General features: G+C 35.4%; 1 protein-coding gene across 14 annotated transcripts in view; it reads left to right on the top strand.

Moving 5' to 3' along the window:
• Positions 1–24,049, top strand: part of Mef2c (myocyte enhancer factor 2C) — a 173,607-nt gene that overhangs the window by 61,831 nt on the left and 87,727 nt on the right. For 7 of the 14 annotated variants that reach the window (XM_048331422.1, XM_048331420.1, XM_048331418.1 and 4 more), the window contains one exon: positions 15,284–15,479. In XM_048331422.1, coding sequence (XP_048187379.1) covers positions 15,426–15,479 — 54 coding nt within the window. In that variant the 5' untranslated portion in view covers positions 15,284–15,425. Of the gene's footprint in view, positions 1–12,086; positions 12,256–13,481; positions 13,504–15,283; positions 15,480–24,049 lie in introns of those variants that run through there. The other 7 variants (XM_048331408.1, XM_048331413.1, XM_048331412.1 and 4 more) reach the window with 5 other exon arrangements.

Raw genomic sequence — 24,049 nt, 5'->3', positions numbered from 1 at the left:
TTCCCTAGTTAATATAGTAACACATACACACACACATATACACACGCATGCACACACACACACACACATACACACATACGGTGTCAGGTTGATTTTAACCAATAGTGAATATTGATGTAAACTGTGCACATCCTCCCTGTCAGAGAACAATCTTATTATTGGACACAGGGCATAGATATGTTTTACAGTGCTATGAGATTTACTCCAGAGAGTCTTTCACCATCAGAAGATAGCATTTGCCACCAGCAAGTCTATTTAGCTGAATTACAGGGATTTCCTGCTCATTTAGAGCCATCTTCCAGTGAAGGGGGTAGAGCAGCAGCCATTTTGAGCTTTCACTTTGCAGTCAACTGCTCGGCATCATGAATTCAGTCTTGGATATGAAATGCCTATGTTTTTTAATGGCCCTGACCCACCGTTCTCATTAATTAGTACAGTAACATATGTAAATACATAAATGAATATGCATGTGCTTATGTATCTAACATTGTGTGGTATTCTGCCCATGAAAGTGGAAAAAAATGTCTAACATATGCTAAGAATCTACAAACTATTGCTTCCTCACTTTTGTAGGCTCTGATTTTAAAAAAGGCTGCCCAATATACTGTGGAAAATAGCCATGAGCCTGTATAATGAACCAAAGTATGTGATTTTTCCACAATGTAATATATTGCTAATTATGTCAATTGTTTTGAATAATTAGCATACTTTACTAGGTATGTGTCTCATAAAGCTTTTTGCCATAAAAATCACTTCTTCAATAATGTATTTAAAGAACTTGAATTGCACAATTGTACTCAGAGCTCAAACACAAGGCATTCTAAAGAAGTAGGTAAATATATAAAGTTCTCAAGCAGCATTCTAGTGCACATGAAAGAATATTGTAGTGGACAGTAGCTGGACAAGATGGAGGAAGAAGAGGAAGCGTTCAAGGAGGGAAGAGGTAGCAAGGAAAGGTGAAAAACACCAGGTACATGGAGAGTTGATTAGGATTGCTTTTGAAGCCTACTTGAGATATTTTGAAGGAGAACAAGAAATCAGCTTGAAGCCTTGGAAACGTATCTGTAATATTCTGTAGAATTCTCATCTTTATAAGTGAAATGAACTCTTCTACTCCATTAAGAAGATGACAAGGGTTGTTTTTTGTTGTTGTTTTATTTTGTTTTGTTTTTATACCAGTCCTGGGGCTTAAACTCCGGACCTGAGAACTGTCCTTGTTTTTGTTTGTTTTCAAGGCTAGCACTCTGCCACTTGATCCAAAGCTGCACTTGTAGCTTTTTAGTGGTTAAGTGAAATACATGTCTCATGTATTATCCTCCTTGTGCTGGATTTGAATTGCAGTGCTCAGATCTCAGCTATTTGGGTAGCTAGTATTAGAGGTATGAGCAGAGTACCCAGCAAAATAGTTATTTTGAGGATTGTTCCCCAACAGTGTGTTGTCTTCGTACTGATTTATATACCTTTATCTAGTTGGCCTTCTAAATAACCACATTCATTTTTACAGAGCACAAAGAAATTATTACTGCTGACATCATTCTTCTATCTAATGTCAAATATTTAACTCGAGTTTGATTCTGTGCCCAATATGTAGTTCCAAGTGCTGAGTGTGGGACTAGATTTATATGGGTTGAAATTATAGTTCTAACACCTTGCACCTCGGCAGACTACAGACTTCTCTGTCTTCCATCTTTGTTTTCTATAAAATGGACACTAGAAGCAGTGCCTTCCTCATAGGTTCTGTGAGAAGAAGGGCTTGTATAAATAAAGCTGTAGTGCCTTAGTAAATGTCATTTCTACCTGTTCTTTACTTATTTATTAAACTTCTGAGTATGATTAGTTGTTCAAGTCCATGGTGTAACTTTGGTCTTAACTGCTTATGCTGCTTTAAGCTGAAGTGAACAAACCTTTTATTACAAGAAAAAAAAAGGTGGAAAAAAAACTGTCCTGTCATGAGTGGCTAATTATTTTCCGGAAAGATCCACATTTGTGACACATTCTGACCTAAAGATCCACATTTGTAACACATTCTGACCTAATTTTTGGTACTTTTATAAAATGTCTGCCATCTAGAAACTTAAAGGGCCTCTTAGAAATTGAATAGGGTTCTCTTTAAATGTCTGTAGCAAATGAGACCCATGAAGGATCTGACTCCAATGAGAATTTTCTCTGTAACTGGGCAGCTATGCCCTGATTGTTTTGGTCTTTGAGTAAAACAGTTATTTCATTTATATTTTTGCTTTAAATGAATGGCTGTTTTCGCTACCTGACTTTCTTACATGCACTTCTTTATAAAGCTAAAAGAATAGCTCTCCATTGTTTGATCATTACTTCAACATGGCATATACTGCTATGTTTTCTCTATGTCAAGTGCTGAGTTCAATGCTAGCTGGGGACATTCAATGGTCAGAGGAAAAAGGTTGCTCCTTTCTTTAGAGCTGGCATTGCCCAAACTGGAGTGTGATAAACTGAGAAAGAATATGTCACATGCTGCAGCAAAGAAATCGGTATTTATTTTGTTTCCTGTTTTACCCCCCCTGCCCAATAAGGGACAGCAGGTTATTAGCATCCTTAGCTCTAATAATCTTTGGAATCTACTTTGAGTATTGCTAATTTAAGTACCCTGAGACCTCTAAAAACAGTCATAAGCTTCCTTACACCCATGGGTGCTTTCTTTTTAAGTTCCAGATTTAAGAAGGTCAGGCCAAAATCTAGCCCATTTTAGTAATTTCTGATCTAGAGTAGCTGGGGATTTTTTTAAAAACAGAGGAAGTACTGTAATATTTTCCATTTAGTATTATCTGCCAAGGATGACTTGGGCTATCCTTGAAAACAGCCTGGGACACAATGTGTAGACATGCTGAGATAAGGAGCCTCCTGCCAGGCCTTCAGCCTCAGAGCTGTCTCAGCTCAGCTCTGGCCCAGCAGCCATCCCTCTGAAGTGAGCCTGCCCTTGCTCTGCCTGGATGTAACGGAGGAAACATTTTGCTTGTCTGAGAACACCTCTATTCCTAGCTTTCTGACAGCTTCACTTGCCATATCCCCTCATTCTAAATATGTGGAAAAGGAGATAAAGAGAGGTGATGAAATGACAAAAAGAATGGAGTGGGGAATGCTGCAAGTAGAGCAGAGGGATTCATTTCTACTTGCCTGTTTTGCATGCAATCATGACTGTTTGAGCAGGTAAAGTGAATGTATCCCAAAGGTCATCTTGCTAGATAGAGATGAGGGAGGTAAGAAGGCAACATGAAATACAGGTTAGCTCTGAGAATAAAGTCAGACTCCATGTTATTTTTATTATAATAAATACTAGTTCTATGATTCATTTAGCCAAAAATACAGTTTTGATTTTATAAAGCTTTTTAAATATATGATTTCCTTTCCAGGCATTCGATCCTTATCAATAAAAATTGATAAGAATTTGTATAGGATTTATGAAAAATGGTGTAACTTATGTTACTTTTCAAACTGAAAAGCCATGTTCCTGAAATATGAAATAAAAAGAAAATGACCAGGAATAAAGAACCAAAATTTATACAATTGTCCCAAATATTGACAGAGAAGGAAAACATACAAAAGTATGCTCCATGCTCTTTAAGTTTCATTATAAATGCAATGTTAACCCTTGTCCCTGCAAATACTTTAGTTTTTCATTGAACATTCTTGTCTCATGGTTTGGGGATTTTTTGGTTTTGTTTTTTGTGGGGGTTTTTGGGGGGTAGAGGAGGAGATTGATTCAGGACTAGGGCTTGAATTTAGGGACTAGGTGCTCTCTCTTAGCTTTTTTGTTCAAGGCTGGAATGCTATTAACTTGAGTCACAGCTCCATTTTTTGGCTTTTTAATCGTTAATTGGAGATATGAGTCTCACAGACTTTCCTGCCCATGCTAGCTTTGAACCACAATCCTCAAATGTCAGCTTAAGTAAACAGGATTACATGTATGAGCCATTGACACTCAGCTCATAATGTCTTCAAATTAAACTGAAATCAGAGTCCCTACTTATCAAAAATTATAGTCTTCAACTTAGCGTTCTTTTCTTCTCAAAAATTCTTTGAAAAATAGTAGATGATTTAATTTGTCTTTTTATGTCAAGTTGGAAATGAACCTCTTTGACTGGAGTCCACATACCTTTTTCTCATTACATAGGACCATCCAAAGACATGTGAATGTTTCCAATACAGCAAAACAATGGAATTTTCAAATATTGCTAAGATCTGAATCAAAATTCTCCTGATTGCTTGGGAGTTGGATCCTTTGAGAGAGAAAAATACATCAACCTACCCAACAACCAAGTTACATTAGTAATGCCTTAGGATTGTTCATTTCTAATGGTTTAAGAAAGTGATTTATACATAGCTCTGAATTTTACATTTGCAGAAATCTAACACTCTATTTGTCAGATTGTTCTTGGTGCTGTCCATATTTAGCATTGTAAAATGAACTTACATTTCTGCGAATGACTTCAAGCAGTTGGCATTGCTTTCATGAAATAACCACATTTCAAGGAAAGATACATCTTTGGATTTAATTGATGTCAATTTAGAAAACGTTTGCATTATAATGTATTTTCACTGCTTCAAAGTATTTTTAATTTTTAAAAAATTATATAATAACGAAGTGAAAAAAGAACAAGTTTACATAATGAATTCCTGAAATTGGATTGCCTTCAACTGAATTTTTACAAATGAATGTGGTTCTGTTTTTTATTTAAGTCTCATAGTCTTATAATAGAATGCCTGTGTTGTTGTTCCCACTGTATAGATGGAGAAACTGTCGTGGCCAACTTTCTATCACCAGTGACAGACAGTCCTGGCATATTCATCCGCAAATAATGCTTCACTCTATGGTGGTTTAACTCCTTTCTCAGATGTCATCTTCTCAAATAACCCTTCACTGATAGCATAGACAATAAACACCCACCTTTGCCCTTCCTGACCACCTACTCCAGCTGACTGTTCTATGGTATTTTCTGTAGTGAAAAGTGTGATATTAGTAGGCTCATATACTCTTTGCCTGTTTAGATTATGAACTTCGTGAAGTCTATGTCCTTTGTGTTGTTCACAAGGATGTCCCTGGTATCTAGCAACATGTTTGTTGCCTTTAGGTCTTCATGATTAACAACAAGACCAGATGTTTTAATTGACATCTGTGATATTCAACAGCCCAATTTAGACTCATGGTAGTAATTAAGCCAGGGTTCAATTAATTGCCTATGGAGTCTCAGCTAAAGTTTAGTTGTAATATGTACAACCAGAAGACACTAAATACATTACAATATTCTGCCTGCTCTGAAACTGTGATATGGAGCTACATCCTGGCAGAGGACCTGTACTATTTGCGTGCACGTAATCTCATTTCTCACATAATCCTCCCCTTCCAGACCACCATCCTTAACAAAAGTTCTGAAGTGTTAAATCTCTGTGTTACACAGCCTAGCATGTTTCACAGTGAGTGGGGCTGACTTAGAGAGTAGGCTTGTCCTGGACTTTTGCACAGATAAAGGAAGGATATAGTTTTGAGAGGAATGCTATAACTACAAAGTGCATCCTGAAGGCCATTTAGCTCACAATGAAGGTCTGTGTTTTAAAATAGCACTATAACAAAGTAACTACAGAGTTTTGGCAAGGGCTTCAACTATTTATAGAACTAAGTAAGGCATGGTAAATACCACCACACTACCCATTTCTCCCTTGCCGTAACCCCAAACTTACAAAAAGCACTGTAATTATATTTTTCTACTTTAAAAACATCATAGTAGCCATTATCAGTTTAACCATACGGAAGCTCAGGCTGAGATTTCCTTTTTAAATGCATAGTTTTGATTTTCAACAGCTGCACTGGGTCTTTAATCATATATTATCTTTATGAAGCCTTTTTCTAACATATGTTAATTGGCTGTTTTCTGTGACAAATTATGAGCTCTTACTTTGATGAGGTTCAATTGCAATCATGTTGGAATCGAGTACGTAGAGTTTCCACCCCTGCTGGCTCCTCAAACCACTGCAAACATCCGCACGTCACTACAGTGCTGAGTAATGGCAGGATTTGGGCTGGTTGATTTTGCTACAGATTTTTTTTTTCCCACAGGATATTTTCAGCTTCTTTGTACTAAATCTGTTGCAGGGTTTGCCCTTTTTAGCAGAAGCATGCTCTAAAATTAACATCAAATCTTATTGCAGATTACTATAATACAGTGAAAAATATTTCATAATACCACACCCCAGCGTCTGTTTTGCTTTGCTAATATTTCAGCACATTTATTACACATTCTGGAAAAGTCACTCCATTGTGAAGTTAGCGAGTTATTCCTTCTACATCATTGGAATTTTGTTACAGATATTTGAAAATTGAATTTTCCTCTCTTGAGGAAAATAAGTTATTTTTTTAGTAGATGATCAGGAACGTATTCCCATATCGTCAAGTCAATGCAGGTAACTCTTTTTTTTTTTTCCTAAGTGCTGTCAAACATCTGAATGTTAAGATTCCATTGTACTGTATTTTCTTTTTCCTTTGCAGTTACATCTATTGGTCAAGTAATAAAAATAATTACATGTTCAATCAAAGTTAATGTCATTGAAGATGTGTAAATCCATTTCTGTTGTCTCTCCTAATATCAACTTTTAATGAATGATAAGGATGTGCAGAAATGTTCTAATCCATCTGCTCTGAGAAGTGTGACAGATAGCTTTCTTCAAATACTAACAGATGATCAGTGATAACTATAATTAGAATAGATATAAAAATACAATGCTTTTGTTTATAGTCACGGGAAAGTAGTCAAGGTAATCGATGAAGGCCTTCAGAACTTATGTCAGACACATCATATTGGCATTCTTTTAACTGTTTCTGCCTTCATATGTGAAGTAGACTACTCCAGGTAACTTCAGCTTTCCAATGCCGTAGCTGGGGAGTCAGGTATTCACATGTAGAATAAGATGAGCCAGATGTGAACAGGCGTTACTCCTCCTCAGGAGGCTGTTTTTAATCAGCGATTTCCCTAGAGTAGCACACAAGTCAATGAGCTCTAAATCCTCAGGCTATCTGCGTGCCTGAGACGGCCTGAGAACATCATTACAGAACTTGCAACTGAGCGTATATAAAAAAAAAAAAATTAGAGCAGAAATTAAGGGTAAAAAAGGTTAGCATGGAGAGTCTTCATTTGGGATTGCTTTCTCAAATTGATGTAAAAAAAAGATCGTTTCAAATGTATTTTTTAAGTGCAGATTACTAATGAAAAGTTATTATTGACTGACATTAAAGGTATGTTCTAGTGTGAGAATGTCCATGGGTTCAGTTTAAGCATGTATGAGCCAGTGGAAAGCTTTCTTGTCATTAGTGCCACTGCAGTTAGAGGATGGCTTCAGAAGTCCTGCGTGATACTTCACAATTAACTGCAAAGTCATTTGATGCACGGTGTCGTGTGCTTGTGTGCACAAGGAAATTTAGTTCCAGTTGGGAAGACACATGCTTAATTGGCTTTAAGAAAATAAACCAAGGTAAAGAACCATGTGTAAATGAAACAGAGAACCTGGCACGTGGCTGTATGGAAGCCCGGGAGCCATGTGGCTTAATTGGGGCCAGTTGGGATCATTTAATGATTGCTGTCAGAAGATCAGATTTAATTCTCCTTATAAGAAGACCACAGTGGGATAGACTTAAACAAATTGTCATCAGAGGTTTCAGATGAACAAAACCTTAATTAGGTTGATTAGGATGCTGTAAAAGAGATGAAGAGGAATAGAAAAATTGACAGATCTCGTTGAGCCATGTTGAATACTAATATTACCTTTAAATTTCTGAGATTATTATGGCATTGGAATATCATGTGTATTTGTATTTAAGGCTTCTTTGTAAACTTTATAGATGTCCAAAGTTTAACAGGAGATTAAAAACCAACTGCACTTCATTTAAAAGGCTAATTTATCAAACATTTTCTACACTGGCAAGGGTATGTAATATAACTGCAATACTCCATCTTCCTATTTTTTGGTCATTTTTACATGACAAATAATTTGGGAAAATAAACAATGGCAGAAGCAAATTCTCTTTCAAGGATGCAATTTTCAGTCATTTAATTTTTGAATGCAGAGTAAAACATAGTTTTATTACAATATCATTTTGACCATTTATTTGTTAAAAACAAAACAAAGTAGTCAGAACCACTCAGATGACTTAAACACTCTGTCTTTTCTGTGCATTTAAAAAGACTAAACTGCATTTTTGAATGCAGTATATTTTCCCACATGCAAGTACATAGAGAAGGGCAAGACCTATACAAACTCCTAAAAGAAAATATATAGCATTTCAAGTTTGATCAAGAAATACAATACTAAACAATGAGAAATGAGTGAACACAATTTTTTTTTCCTAACAAGATCAGAAAATGCCCAAGATTTCAGGTTTTTCTCATAATACGATGGAAGTACATCTATAATAGCAACATGTCTGGTTTGAAATCTAAATTGCTTCAGAGGCTGACAATTTTGTTTCTCTGCCGGTGGTGTGGTAGAGTATGTAACTTGCTTTGTTCAATAACAGCAACAAAATCCAGCTGCACGTGCTTCTTGAGAGGTTACAGCTGGGGAGCAGAATACAACGTGTGATGCTAAATAGAAGCTCTTGCTTTGTGCAGAAGACAGCACAGGCTTTACCTTTGTGAAAAGTCTTGTCATATCCTAATGCAGCCTCTGAGAAATGCTGCAGAGTTATGAAAAATAAGGGGAAAAAGACATGATAGAACCCTGAATTAATTACTTCATCTGACGTGGAAATACTAAAATCTGTGGTAGAATCAAAGATCATAAGAGTTTTTTTTGTTTTTGTTTTTGTTTGTTGTTGTTGTTTTGCTTATTTAGATCACTTGGAGTTTTATTTTGGCGTGAGGGTGCTAGACATCATTTTAGCTAAAGAGGAGGAAAAGTTACAAGACAGAATTTACCACAAATAATAATGATGGGGAAGGTATGATATGTTTTGTTTGTTAAGTTGTTTCTAATGCAGTGTAGTTTTCTGAAGGTCTATGTCTCCTAAGTTCTGGAACTATGTAAATAAAATGGTTTATGTAAGTGATAATGGCCGGTTAGGCCCACTTATTAAATTAATTGCAGGGATTTTCAAAACGAGCTCTTTTTAGCCTTATTATATTTCTGACATACATTTCATCTCCTTCTGTCCTTGGGGAAGGATATTAAAGTAGGACTAGAAACATTAACTTACGATTTCCAGTAGCCATGGTCATTGGGAAAATTGATATATTTCCCTAGTTATTTCTACGTTTGCAGCCTGAAGCTCTTCAGTGGAAGATACATAAGAGAAACTTATTAATTTTTATAACATTCTAAATGTTTCTTAGTGTAGTGATGACTATTAGAACATAAGTAAAGCATTGTCTGTGGGAAGGTGCTCAATGTGAGCTTGTGAAGTGACATCTTCAGAGCATACCCAAGACCACATTGTTCATGAGGCAGCTACACACTGTGATAAAGCTTTCAACTTGTGCCTCAACTCTAAAACAATCTCTCAATCAATAGGCCATTTTCTCCACACCAGTATGCTTCCATCATCCTATGTATGATACCACATTTAATGGCCATAAGCATCCTGTAGATGAAGTATTTTCCTAGTGTTTGATAGAACAAAGAAACAATATTTCCATGGAACTTGGTCATCAGACTACAGATATTTAGTGTATAAGTACCAAACTAGAGTTCAAAGCCTGAGCTTCCTGACTCTTAAATTCCTTCAACTTCTACTTCTTATTAAAAGTTAAGTCTTATTATATATAGGAAGATGGAAAAGGATTAAGTAAGATGAGCATCTGCTTTTGTACAAGAAAACTATAACAAAGTATCTTTAGTAATACCTAGTCAAGAAGATACCTCTGCTGAGATATACAAACTTAAAAAAAGAAAAATTTTGTTAATCAAACAGTAGCTATTAGCTCCTACTGTCTCCCCAACACCGGAATACTGGAAATACAAAGATTAGACAAAGCAGCATTGGCAGATAAACAGGTAATTTCTACTGTGGAAAGTGCTATGAGAAGAGGGACTAGGTGATTTAAGAACTTATCACCGGGAAATTAGACTTGACAAGATGTGAATGCTCCAGGAGTGAAACTGGAGCTGAAACAGAAAGAAGAAGCAATAAGGGAAGGAACATTCCAGGCAGAAGGAATTGCATATGCAAAGGCCCTGCAGTAGGAAGAAGCATGACAGGTGTGAAAACTGAAAAACATCATCGACCATATTTGTTTTTTATGTGTGCATTATGATATTACTGAGCCTTGAAAACAACTCAGCATTCATCATATTGATACTGAATTAGAATACATCAAGAATACCTTTTGTGTTAGGCAAGATGGTATTTATCCCATGGGAAGAACGGCTGCTCTTGTATTACTATTAAGAGGATGAGACTTGGCAATGTGACTTTAAACTTAACTGTTTGCATTCCTAGCCAGAATAGTGCAACATTCTATAAATTATATGGTAAGCTTAGAGAAAAGCAGAGTGACATTTGCTAGCAGGGAAATACTTCTCAATTCATATCATAGTCAAGCATCAGTAAGAATAATTGGGTTATTTCATTTGAAGTTCGGAAGAGTCTTAAGGGGAAAAAAATGTAAACATTCTGCTTGTTCTTTTTAACCAAAGTATAATTGCATGCCTCATATGTCTTTCAAACAAGCCATAAAGTAGAAAGTTAAATGTATCTAAATGCATTGTAATGAGCAAAGTTTTCCACTTAAAATTATGATGAATCATTTAGTTGTTTGAGTCAGTAGTACCAGGAATGCAGCACCTAGGCCTATGACCTGTATTCTGACAGAGTGGTTACTTCCCAGCCTTGAGTTTTGTGAGCATTCTGTAAAGATGCTAATGTTAATGAAAATGTAGATCAATGGAAAGTTATTTGCTAATATGAATAAAAGAATCCCAGAATTCTATTTTTTCAAGTTGATATAATACATTAGAATGTGTTACCTTTGTTCATAGGTTGTATTTAAGTGACTGCATTGGCCTTATTGCAGCAAAATATGTGCTTTGCAAAGATAATTTTAGCAAAAGATAATTAATTTCTTCCCACATCTTTTAATGTGGCATGGCAGTCTCACTGTAAGATCAAAACTTGTAACTAAAGGTTATGTTTAATTCCTAAATCAACGTGCTGTGGGAAGAAGATTGAAATCTGCTGATGACTCAGATCTACTTGATAGGTGGCTTTCTTCCTACAGAAACTTTATGGTAGACTGCCATTTCCACAATAGAAAGAGCCACCTAGAGAGATTAAAATAAATCGTTTCACTATAGACTGAAAGAAGTTCGTGTTACATTGGTTCATAGTTTAAAATTTTCTTAACAGAATAATGGAATTATTCTTCTCTCCCTGACATAACTTTTTTTTAATTGTAGGTGAACAAATAATATCTTTTATCAACAATTGAGCTTGGAGGTGGATAGTTTTCAGGATGTAGTTCTACAATAACAAACAAACAAAAAGAAAACACCTCTTTTTTCATATAGAACTTTTCTTTTCTTTTGCCTGAAAACCAGAATGCTTAGCTTCATTAATTTTGTCAGAGAAGTTTTGTAAGGCTGGGTAGATGGCAACTGAGATCCAGCTGCTGCTTCACCAAAATCAACTTTGTTTTGTTTTTACTTTTATTTCTTGAAGTAATCAGAACATTAACCCAGTGCTGAAAAGGTTTTGAAGATAAAGTTCTAAGAGTATGTCTGTGATCTGGATTTCTCTCACTGTCCCTTATCTGAACCTCTCCAAGGCCTCTGTGTGGGGTGAGATGCCCGCACACTCAGACGGTTCTGCTCAGAAAAGGAAGTGGGGAGTTTTGGTTCCCATTTTACACTTCTGGAACAGTTTAGGGAAGGAAGCACCTTTACACCTTTTATTGTTCGTGGTTGCTGACATCATATCCTTCCCTGACCAGTCTGTGCGTGTTTCCTGCCATTCTGTCAAGATTCTTCTGTGTTACTGGGAGGGCTTAGTCCCAGAGAGGGAGAGAGGCAGGGTGGAAGAGGCCAAGAAAGAGTGAAGGAGGGGGGATGGAAGGGGGAAGTGTGTGTGTCAATCAAAGCAACTAGTGTGTAAATGAGGGAGATGGGAAGAAGAGTGATCTTTTGCATCTGTACAGAAGAAAATCTTCTTCACTAGTGCCTCTCGCCGCTGTACCGTCATCTGTCTGCTTGTGCCAAATTCACAGTGAACAGAAGCCTGCCATAATGAAGTTCCCCTTTTTAGTAAGGCTCCTGATTTTACTTTTCCTTTATTTAGGTTGGAAAAAAAATTAAATGCTGTCTATAGAGTGTAAGTGTAGTGTAGCATTTCTTTTTTCTTTTCTTTTCTTTTTTAATTACTGATTGTTTATATGTAACTCTGTCATTTTTCCAAGAATGGTTCTTTCATGTGGAAAAAAAAGTAGTGAGTAGCTAGGCTGTGGGAATTATTTTAAGCATATGACCCTTGAACATAATGAAAGTTCTCAGCATAACTTGAAATTTTCCTACAGGTAGCTTGGTTATTCTTTTTTTCATATGTATGTAAATGGATTAACACACGAAGGTTATATAATCTCTTTTTCCTGGCTCTATCGGCCTTCTACAATTTAATACCTGAGAGTAGCCTTACAATATAGTTTGTATGTTTGTGTGTAAAAGTCAGGTCAAAGAATTCATTTGATTAAGAAAACAATGTGTGAGCTATTGATAACCTTCTTAATTCTTTAAATTTTTATGGGAGCTTTTAACTGCGAACATAATCACATATTCTAAGCTACTTACTCAAGATACACTAGTATCATTGCTGTCTGTGTATGGCTCTGCATGTGGACCAAGTTTTCATTTTATGATTACTCAGAAAGCAGTATACAAAAATAAGTTGTCTAATTCTATTGCAGTCTAAACTTACGTCTCTATGACTTGGCATGTTTCAAAAAGGAAAATATATTTAATGCCATTTTCATCTACCATTTTGTTCATGTGCCCCTACACATATGCACATGCACATACATGCATTCTTTCTGGAAAAAAATATTTTCTATTGTGTTTTTTAAATGTTTCTAAAGTCTTTGCTATTTTTAAAACCATCTTTGTTTCTAAGTTGTGAAACATGGCTGGGGATGAAGAGGAACTCCTCTGAGTTTGGCTCTTTCTCTGGAGACTTTTCTCCAGGGATGTCTCTCAAGTTGTTTAGTTATTTGTATCTTGAAGGGTGGATCTGTGGACATTCTCTTCTGCATCTCTGCCTTGTCCCACATTCTAATCTGTTCACCCTGACCTTCCACCTTCAAGTGAATAAGCGCTTAGGCAGGCATAGTCTGGTAAGCGGATAGTGCCACAGGCCTTAGCTAACTGAAAGGAAGGGAAATCATACCATATACATTTGCTGTGGATTTGTGGACTGGCTTTTCTATCACAGAGAAAGCCTATTTCTTCAGGGTCTAACACATGCATGGGAAATTCCATCCTAATACTCTGCTTGCTTCTGAGGTAAGACAGAGAAATGCAGGGATCTTGCCCAGCTTGGTGATATTTAAGAGTATTGCTAACAATAGATGGACAGTGTTTAAAAGCACTGAATATAGTGTGCTATTTTGTGTTGTAGAGTTTTCATATTTTACATGCTCATAATATATCCTATAGCTAATATTTTCTGATGTATATGGCAAATGTGCATTGTTTCTGTAACTTTAAAAACCTTTGGGATCACTTCTAACATTTATGGATTAATAGTATTTGCTAAACACTGTCATAACATATACATATATGCACATATATATATATATATATATATATTCTGGTAGGCAGAACTGAGCTGCAATTTAGTAAAAGGGCATTGGGCAAAGGAGAATGGATAGTCTTAGTATTTAAGCCATGCTTAATCCACCAGAACTAATTGTATCATAATAGCTTCTGCAATTAGATAATCACAGAAACTTACATTTAGACAATTTACTAATGTGACAAAGAATCTAGAGATTTACACTTTAAAAACCAAATAACAGCTAATAATCAGACCAAGTATCTTCACAGCCTTCCTGTTCCAAGAACCTTGAGCTGAATCCAATAATCTATTAAGTAGCCAGGACAGTGGCTTAGTGTTACATAATACACGTGGGAACTTATCAGTCCTGTTGTCAAACACCAAGCAAATAAACAGGGAAATTCTGAGTAGTGTGTAAAGTGGTTATGTCCATTGCTATCAGATGAAATAAAATAATTGAAGCTGTTGCTTGCAAATGAGAAACCACTGCAGAATGCTTTCTTGTTAACTTTTAAACTTCATAGCCTTTTACTTCCCTTGTGCTTAAATATATTTTAAAACATAGTAAAATATATACTTTCAATATTCTTGGTTCCTTGGGTTTATCTTGTATAATTTAATGTAATGTCTTTAATTTTAATTTATAACCTAAAGCTCTTCAGTACATAATACCAAAACCTCTCTAATTCCATATCTGACTCCCCAAAGAAAGATGTCATTTTAAATCTTTAAATTTAAAGGATGGATAGCTTATTGTAAAATAGATATATAGATAGATAATTACAAACAAAATAATATTAAGTTTTTACACCATTTATTTTGTCAGTGATTGATTTTTATTATTATTTCCCATATACAATTTAAGGAAAACATAACCTTACAACAATAACTTCTTGGAATATAGGATGAAATACCCCATATGAATTTTATGGTGGCCTAACAGTGATTTTTCAAATAAGATTAAAGGATTTATATTTAAATTAGGTGACATTTACATATATCAAATAGCACTTTCATAATCGTCCATCCTATTTGCATAACTAGGGACGTTATCACCTCTGCTGTCAAAACATGAGATTGTTTTCCCTTCAGAAATGAATTAGCTGCCCTACTTAGCATACACAGGTACATAAAGGTTCATTAACTCTCTGATTTAGGTAATATTTCATAACAGGAGGGTGAAAATTGTCTCCTAATTTCATTAAAAATATTAAGAAACCCTTTACAAAAAAAATACATTTCATTTCAAGTGTTAGGTTTGAAAGCATAGTTTTCATCATTTAAATGACTTCTTAAATTACTTATGAGCTTATTTTAATTATAAAAACAAACCATCCTGACTTAATGTGCTCTTGCATGTGATATACCATGTGCTTTTTAATAAATATTTTCATTGATGTTATTGTTTTGCTTCCATGTAGTTTATTTCCTTGATAAAATTAGGTGATATTTCTTATGAAACTGATTTGCAGTTACAACATTACTTAATTTTTCTTTCTGGTTCAGCAGGAACGAATGCAGGAATTTGGGAACTGAGCTGTGCAAGTGCTGAAGGAGGAGACTTGTTTGAAGGAAACAGGAAAGAGAAAGAAAAGAAAGGAAAAAATACATAATTTCAGGGACGAGAGAGAGAAGAAAAACGGGGACTATGGGGAGAAAAAAGATTCAGATCACGAGGATTATGGATGAACGTAACAGACAAGTGAGTGGAGTCAACTTTTCTTTGGATCGATATTTACAGTATTTCTTATTTTTCCCCCAAATATCTTATGGGACTGAAAATATCTTGAACTTGTAAAAATCCATTAAAAGAAGTTTTGTGAAATAAGTGTAGCAAGTTTACAGTGACAAAAGTCTTTTATGTGAAAGGGAGGAAATCACCTCAATTGTGAGAAATAGATTTTAGGCATACATGATTATTCACTTTGCATTTCCACATGAATGTTAAATGGGAGCTACATTTATATGGCATGAATAGCTTAATAATTAGGAATTAATATACATAGCATTGCTGCATTGCATGCATCACCAAGCAAAGATATTCTTATGTTCATGGGAACTCAGCCTTTTGTGGTCAACCATTAAAATTTTGTAATATAGGCTCAATATTTCATCTGAAAAGGGATTTCATTTCTTTCACCATAGAGGAGACTTTGATATACATCCAAAATACCTTAAGATTACACTGACAATAGCGACAAAGAAAACACCCACACAAAAAACTAGTTACCATCATACATGCAGGCAAGAACCTTCCTTTAACTCATACTATTCTCTTTAAATCCCAAATTTTATAAATTTCAAGGCAGATAATGTTACAGATTTTTCCACAACTCCAGTGACAAGATCTCTACGACACAGTTCTGAAGACTTTACACATCCATGACTTGTTTAATCTGACTCACTTGTCTTCAAACTTGGGAGGAGTGCATTCAGATCAGCTGTGTAAGGTTAACTGATTGGCTTGTCACAGTCTATTTTGACAAAGATCTAATAATGGTTCCTTGAGAGGCCTCAGTGCTACTGCATCCCAACTATGGAATATGGACAATGAACCATGGCCATAAAAGAGAAGAGTTTTACTAACAACTCCTTTACACTGAAGAGAGCTACAGCCTCAGGAGTGGCCCACGAGACTGTAATTTCCCCCATAAAGCCACTCATCCCTCATATGCTCTCTTCTTAGTATTACTGGACCTATATATAAAACTCGAATAGATTTATTTATTATATAAAGATACAATGCTATTATTCATGTACATTACAATGAGTAGAAATTATTATTTAAGTCATCAAAACCATTTGGCTATAAAGAATTAAAAAACTTTTTCAGGTTTTCAAACTTACATTTCTTTAAATTATTATATATTTTAAAGTGCTGAGTATTAGTCTAAAGAATGAATAATACTCAGAGTTATGGTGAATTCCTTTAGTGTTTTCATACAGATTTGTCACCTTAGGTCAAGACAAAAGCACTGGAATGTTATTAAGAAATAGAAATAGTGAACATCATATTCTCAGACATTTAGAATTGTTGTTTGTATAACCTGTTTTTATTGCAGTCAAAATTAGTATAAATTAGCATTAACACTTCATTAGTAAAACTACATTTCATGGGATTTCATGGGATTCATTAAATCTTTTAATCTACAAAGAAGAAAAGTTTTTCAAGATGCATTCATTAGCATTTGATATAGTATAAAGTAACATAAAACTCACATAGAATATAAGAATGTCAACACCATACTTTTGGGCCAAAAATGAACTACTTTACATTTGCTGTTCGTGTCATTCGTGTTAGAACAATCATCACAATATTAGGAATATTAAAAGTATTTCATTCCAGCTGAGGTAGATTGTTTAATCCTAAAGGTGGATTCCTTGATTTTATTCTGTAGAATTTAGGACCTATTCTTCTGTCTATTTAGTAAGTATAATAGTCCCTTTTCAATAGTCTTAAGTGGAATTAGTAAAACTGAAAAATACCATGTTTTGATATTTATTTCAATGACTTTTTGAAAAAGAATTACCGTTTTGAACAACTGTCTTACTTATTGATTTTGCTTAGGTTCACTTCTTTCCTATGAGAATAGTCCTCAGAGCCATTTTGAAGAGAGCTTTATTTAAAATATATAGGCCATGTCTGATCAAATCTAGCAAATCTGTGAAGGTACCTCTACCCTGGGCTTCCTTAAAGCTCTCTAGCCATGTAGAGAAAATAGTTAGCTGCTGGTCCCCTTTTGAAGCTGTCCCTCTGTGGACTGTCTATAAGAGCCTCACACCACGGCTCACTGTCATCTTTTTGTTAAAAGTAGTAAACACTGTTCTGCCATTGCACTCGCTTATTTGGCTATACGAGCAACATGGCATGTTTTTACCAGAAAAAGAGACATTAGCTTAATGTGTAAAATTGAATAATACAGAACTGGTAAGGTAAGTTGTAAGTTAAAAATCAAAAAAGTCGGGGCTGGGGATATAGCCTAGTGGCAAGAATGCCTGCCTCGGATACACGAGGCCCTAGGTTCGATTCCCCAGCACCACATATACAGAAAACGGCCAGAAGCGGCGCTGTGGCTCAAGTGGCTGAGTGCTAGCCTTGAGCGGGAAGAAGCCAGGGACAGTGCTCAGGCCCTGAGTTCAAGGCCCAGGACTGGCCAAAAAAAAAAAAAACAAAAACAAAAAAAAATCAAAAAAGTTTTCTAAGTTAAAACTGTTGTTAAACAGTTTAAGTCGAATTTTCCCTTTACCTTTTATAATGGAAGTGAAGAACACCTAGAATTCAGAAACCACTGTTACATTCATAAAGTAGCTCAGGAAAAGGTAAAATTTAACTGCTTTTTGTATCATAAATCTTTTTCAGAACTTTCAAGTTTTAAAAAAAAAAATAATAGTCTTGGAGCTAAAGGTGTGGTTCTTAGTGCTAAAGCACTAGCCTGGAGTGAAAAAGCTAATGAGAGCACAAGGTTCTGAGGTCAAGTTGCAGTACCAGCATAAAACAAAACAAAAAAAAATGGCTTTAGTTTACATTCGAAATAAATTAGATACTTAACCAGGTGCTCCTGGCCCATGCCTGTAATCCTAGCTACTTAGCAGGCTGAGATCTGAAGACTGCAGTTGGAAGCCAGCCTGGGCAGGAAAACCAATTAATCTTCCAATTAATCCCCAGAAAACTGGAAGTGGAGCTGTGACTCAAAGTAGCCTTGAATGAAAAAGCTCAGGGACAGTGCTCAGGCTCTGAGTTCAAGCTCCACAACCTACAAAAAAAAAAAGACAGATTTTTAGAAGTTACTCTTTAGAAATAAATAGAATCATAAACTGTCTGTTGTCTTAGAGACAAAGTCATACACAACTTAATAAAAGTAGTTACTAAATTCTAATAGCTAGTATGTTATTTTATTTAATCTTTAGTAACACTATTTTATGGCTGATTTATTTGCTTATTAAATCAATAAATACCACTAGAATACTGTGTGTGAGGGACCAGAAAACAAATACATTTCACCTTGTGAGCCTTACATCTCTATCCCAACTCCTCAACTCTTTCTCAGTGGCTTGAATGAGCCCAATGCTACATGTAAATGAATGAGCATGACTGATTTCCAATGTGTCAGCTTTACTGACAAAAACAAAGGTGGGTTGTATCTGACTTGTGCACCATTGTTTGTAGAGACTGAAACAGACAAGAACTATGAAAAAATATAATTAAAAATTGTATGTCAGGAATGAAAATATCAAAACACTATGAAACAAAACAGCAAGGAGGGAATTAATTGTGTTTACTGCTGAAGGTCAGAGAATGTCCTCTCTAAGGAAGTGGGAAAAATGGGAGCTAAAAGATTAGTTACAATGGGGACAGCATTCTAAAGAAAAGAGAATTAACAGAGCTTCTTAAGATAGAAGCAAGCGTGACTGAAACCCAAAAGAAGGCCGATGGGACCTGAGTCCAGGCTAAGACATCAGCCATATGAGAGGCAAGCTCAGCAAAATTGAAGGCCCTCTTCAATTATGAATAATGGTACCTAGGTTTCATCCCAAATCTCTCACAGCCAAAACAAACATGCTTTTTTTTCCTCAATGAATACATGATATATCTAGTATGTTATAATGACTAAGGGCCTTTTCTTTTTAACAAACCCAGTTGTGGTCCCAGTTTACTTCACTTACCACTTCCTCATGTGACTCATCATCAAGTTATTTAACTCCTCTGCGCTTCATTAGATCCCCCATCCGTACAGTAAGAATCTTTAAAAATTAGGATCTACCTCATTATGTCACTGAGATAATTAAATGAAATGATAAATATAAAGTGCCTAGCATAGAAGTATAATAAAATAAATGGATAAAAATAAATTTGCCCATTAACCTACTAAGAATTGTGCTCTTTGAACCATTAGTACTTATAGTTAATATGATTTCTGTCAAAACACAGTACCCAATACTGCTGTAACTGAACCTCAAAAGGGAAGCAGGAAGATGGATGGAGAATGAGAGAAAGTAGAGCAGGAACAGGGAGGAGCCTCCACAGTCTAAAAAGAAGTTTTCAGTTGCTATGGAGAGTTTGGTTTGTGGATAGGCAGGAGAGATCACACAGGACATATGCAATGCAGAGTTTGTATGACCAAGAAAGGGAATTATCATTTCCTAAATTATGTGCCCTAAATATGCCCTCTATGGCACTTATTTTCAAGTGTGTGTTACTGATCAAGTTTTTCAATTATTCATCACCGGCGCTGAGAATATGGCCTAGTGATAAAGTGCTCGCCTCATATACATGAAGCCCTGGGTTCGATTCCTCAGTACCACATATTATACAAAAAAGCCAGAAGTGGCTCTGTGGCTCAAGAGGTAGAGTGCTAGCCTTGAGCAAAAAGAAGCCAGGGACAGTGCTCAGGCCTTGAGTCCACACCCCAGGCCTGGCAACAAAAACAAAACAAACAAACAATTATTCATCACCATTTTATCACTTGTAACTTCTAACCTACATTAATATTCAATTTCAATATATGCCCTTCCCTCTTTTTTCCTTTTTACCCTTTACCTTCATTAATTAGGCAGTTATGAATCTTACTTACATTGATCTGAAGAATTGTAATTATTAGTGCCTGAAACAATCAGATTTTAAAATTTAACTTCATGTGACTTTTTTTTACAAATAATATATTTTAAAATATAGTATATCAAGATTAAAGAGACATAAAAATTAAGCTCACTTAACCTATACCTATTTACTTGTCTACTTATACTTACAGATTTCCTACTTTTTTTTTTTTTTTTTTGGCCAGTCCTGGGCCTTGGACTCAGGGCCTGAGCACTGTCCCTGGCTTCTTCCCGCTCAAGGCTAGCACTCAGCCACTTGAGCCACAGCGCCGCTTCTGGCCGTTTTCTGTATATGTGGTGCTGGGGAATCGAACCTAGGGCCTCGTGTATCCGAGGCAGGCACTCTTGCCACTAGGCTATATCCCCAGCCCCAGATTTCCTACTTTGAAAAAGATAAGAAAGGTAAACTCATAATTTTTGTGCAACTTGGTATAAAATACATTTGAATATTTAAATAACTATAAGAGGGAAATATTTACAGAAAAAAAAAAACAGTCTAACAGTGAAATTTTCTTAACAGTCCTATTCTTATGTTCCAATTTCTATGTAGTTCATAAAACATGAAATAAGCTATGGGGGAAATGCTAGAAAAATGTGTTTGGCATACATGTAGCCTCTGCACTAAACTGGAAATTTACTCTTTACTTTTTCTTATTTGCTCTTTACTTTCACTTATTTATTTCCCATTAGTTCTTAAAATTTTAACTAAAATTCTGAAATGTTTCAGTATTACTTTTCTTCAAGGATCCATCCAGAATATCAGTAAATAATTACAATATAAATAATTAATAACTATTAATACTTGCACATTTGGGAACTACATCCTAATATAAATGAAGGGTTAATGCAAAATTGTTGAACTGATGTCAACCAATTGCTTGAGTTAATTACTTGAGGAAGACGGCCTCTGCAGTAACATATCTACTGTGAATTCTGGACTGCAGAGCAAGCATCAAGCACTTCCTTTGCTATCTCCAGTAACAGCTCCCATGATCATCAGTTTGACTTTAAATAGTTTTGCAGGAGATTATTGTTGGACAACGAACAGCTAGAACCTTCTTCAGACCTAGTGAGTAAGAATGTGTTGATCTTTATGTCTTTTAACCCCAAATAAGCCTACTCACACCTCATAATATGATGCTTAGGCGGTTGTTGTTGTTTTTAATATCTTCTCTTAACATCTAACTCCTGCACTTGTATTTGAAAATTAAGTTCAACTCATTTTATCTCAGGAAAACTGGGGTGCATCCTGACAATATATTAAGAGGTGTGCCTGTGCATCTTATGCTTGAGTTCATGCCTTCTGGAAATGTCTACTGAAAATTCCCTGTACATAGAAGTTGAATTATGCTTTCATTAAACTTAAAATCACTAAGGGAAAAAAAATGCCTTTTTTCAGAAATGGAATTGTTGGTTATTGAAAAGACTGAAAAAGAAAAACAGGGAAAATGGCATAAATTCTTCTTTTAGGATCAAGATGCATTGAACTTATACATTAATCTGTTGAATGATAACTTTGTACAACTATTTAAATAACAATAATAAAAATGGGCCTAGTGGTACTGGTGTCTCATGCCTGAAATCCTAGCTACTCAGGATGCTGAGTTCTTAGGATCATAAGCCATCTAGGGCAGCAAAGTCTGTAACTGTCCTAACCACAAAAAGCCAGATGTGGAGCTATGGCTTACATGATAGAGTATTAGCCATGAGAACAAAAGCTCAGGGACAGTGCCGAGCCCCAGAATTCAAGCCCCAGCAAACAAATAAATAAGTAAGTTTCTAAATCAAAGAACGCAGTAGCCAGAGTGCTCATGTGTGTGTTTAACAGAATGTAGGGACATTTCCTTCTTCATTATGCCTAGAAATTTGAAAATGAGTCACTAATGGTCTGCTGAGTCAAAGATAATGCATGACACAAACAACACAGGTCTCCTAGAACATGTGACATTTTATATTTATGTCAGCTGGGTCAGATCTTTTGTTGTCAGAAAGATATTGTCCCAACGGCTGTCAGACTCATTCGTTAGCCTTCCTTTAGTAGGAAACTGAAAACAAGCCAAAATTTTCACAAAGAAAGGAGTAAGTATCTCGTCTGGCATTCTGTCACCTTAAGAAATAAGCTGTTGCTTCACATGTTTAGGAAGTTTTACTGTTTCATTTCTCGTTCATATATCTGATATAATTTCTACTGAAAATTGTAGCAAAACACATTACTCCTTCTGTCTCAGACATTTTGTTTAGAGAATAGACACAGAGTAGCCTTTTGCCTCTGTGCATGTGCATACTATTCTGTTTGCTCTAAGTCACATTTTCCTTTACAAATGCACAGACCACATGTGAAGTTGTTTTACTGGGAAACCAACACTAAAAATATTAACATTATAAGTAGGACATATAAGCTAAGAGGTTTCTTTCTCACTGTGCATAAAAGAAATCTTAATTGTCTGAGAAGCCAAGTCCTTTGTAGTCAAAACTTCCCTTAACATGATAATTCACCCATTTAAAACAGAGGACATTAAAAGATTATTAAGGCGAAAGTATGTCTAAATTTCATACCCCATTATATTCTTCTTGAGGAAAATTTAGAAACTTTTTATTTTCTTTCCGAGAATGAGTTTAGCAAAATAAATAATCAAAAAGCAAAAAAATTAAATTGAGGTCTATTGTATTTCCCTAATTTGTGATATGTATTTGTATTCCTCTGAAATATGATGGACCATTAATAAGACTAAAAGAACCAATTTAAATGTTTGAAAATTAGACTTTTAATTTTGAATTGGAACCGTTCAGTTTAAGAAATCATTAACATTTAAATAACATTTCAACAAATGTAAGTGTTTGGAAACTATAACAGATACAGGCTCCTGCCTTCTGTCTTGCAAGGATTGATTTGGAAGGCCCTGAGGGAGAAAATATTGGAGTTGAGAGGTAAAACTGAAGCCATTGTGGAAAGGAAGAAGTTAGACTCTTCCTGTTATTACAGGAAAACACAGACAAATGTGCTTCCTGAGCTTGGCTCAGCAGGGAATGAAGTATTCTTTGACCTTTACCTTAGGTACATTTTAGCTTTGTTGAACTAGTAAACATGTTTTTACCCCTAAAATATTAATCTGGTTTATTTGATTCATCTCAGCTTCAAGTTACATATCTTATGTAGATGAGGTATACAGAAACAGAGTTATTTATTTTATGACTGCTTCTACAGATTGGATTTTGAATGTAAATCAGCCCTTTTAACAAACCAAGCAAACCTGAACAACACACAGGAAAAAAAAAATATTGCACCGTTGTCTTCTCTTTTAAAAAGCCAACATATTATGAGGCTTAAAAATGGGTCACAACAAAAATATTTTAAATCTTGATATAAATTTAATCCTGTTCAATTTAACCTTCCTTTTCTTATGTAGACACATATATGTGGAATTAGCTGTTACAGATTTTGAAACCCAGGTTCTGTTGATGAACACTCAAATTCTTAGGATGTACTCAATTGCATAGGTTTAAATTGTTGTTTGGATTATAATGTAGGGTAAGGAGTTACTTAAGCTCTGAATTCTATACTCTAAGCCCTTTTGTTTTGCTTCCTTTATGTGTTCAGCATTTTAGGAACAACTTTCTGAAAATACTTTAGGCATCACTCCTATATTTCACTGAGACATGGCTCAGTTTGCTTGG

This window comes from Perognathus longimembris, chromosome 22 (assembly GCF_023159225.1).
Source record: "Perognathus longimembris pacificus isolate PPM17 chromosome 22, ASM2315922v1, whole genome shotgun sequence".
Taxonomy (NCBI): domain Eukaryota; kingdom Metazoa; phylum Chordata; class Mammalia; order Rodentia; family Heteromyidae; genus Perognathus; species Perognathus longimembris.
The sequence above is the reverse complement of the archived record's forward strand: the minus strand, read 5'-3'. Positions and strand labels throughout refer to the sequence as shown.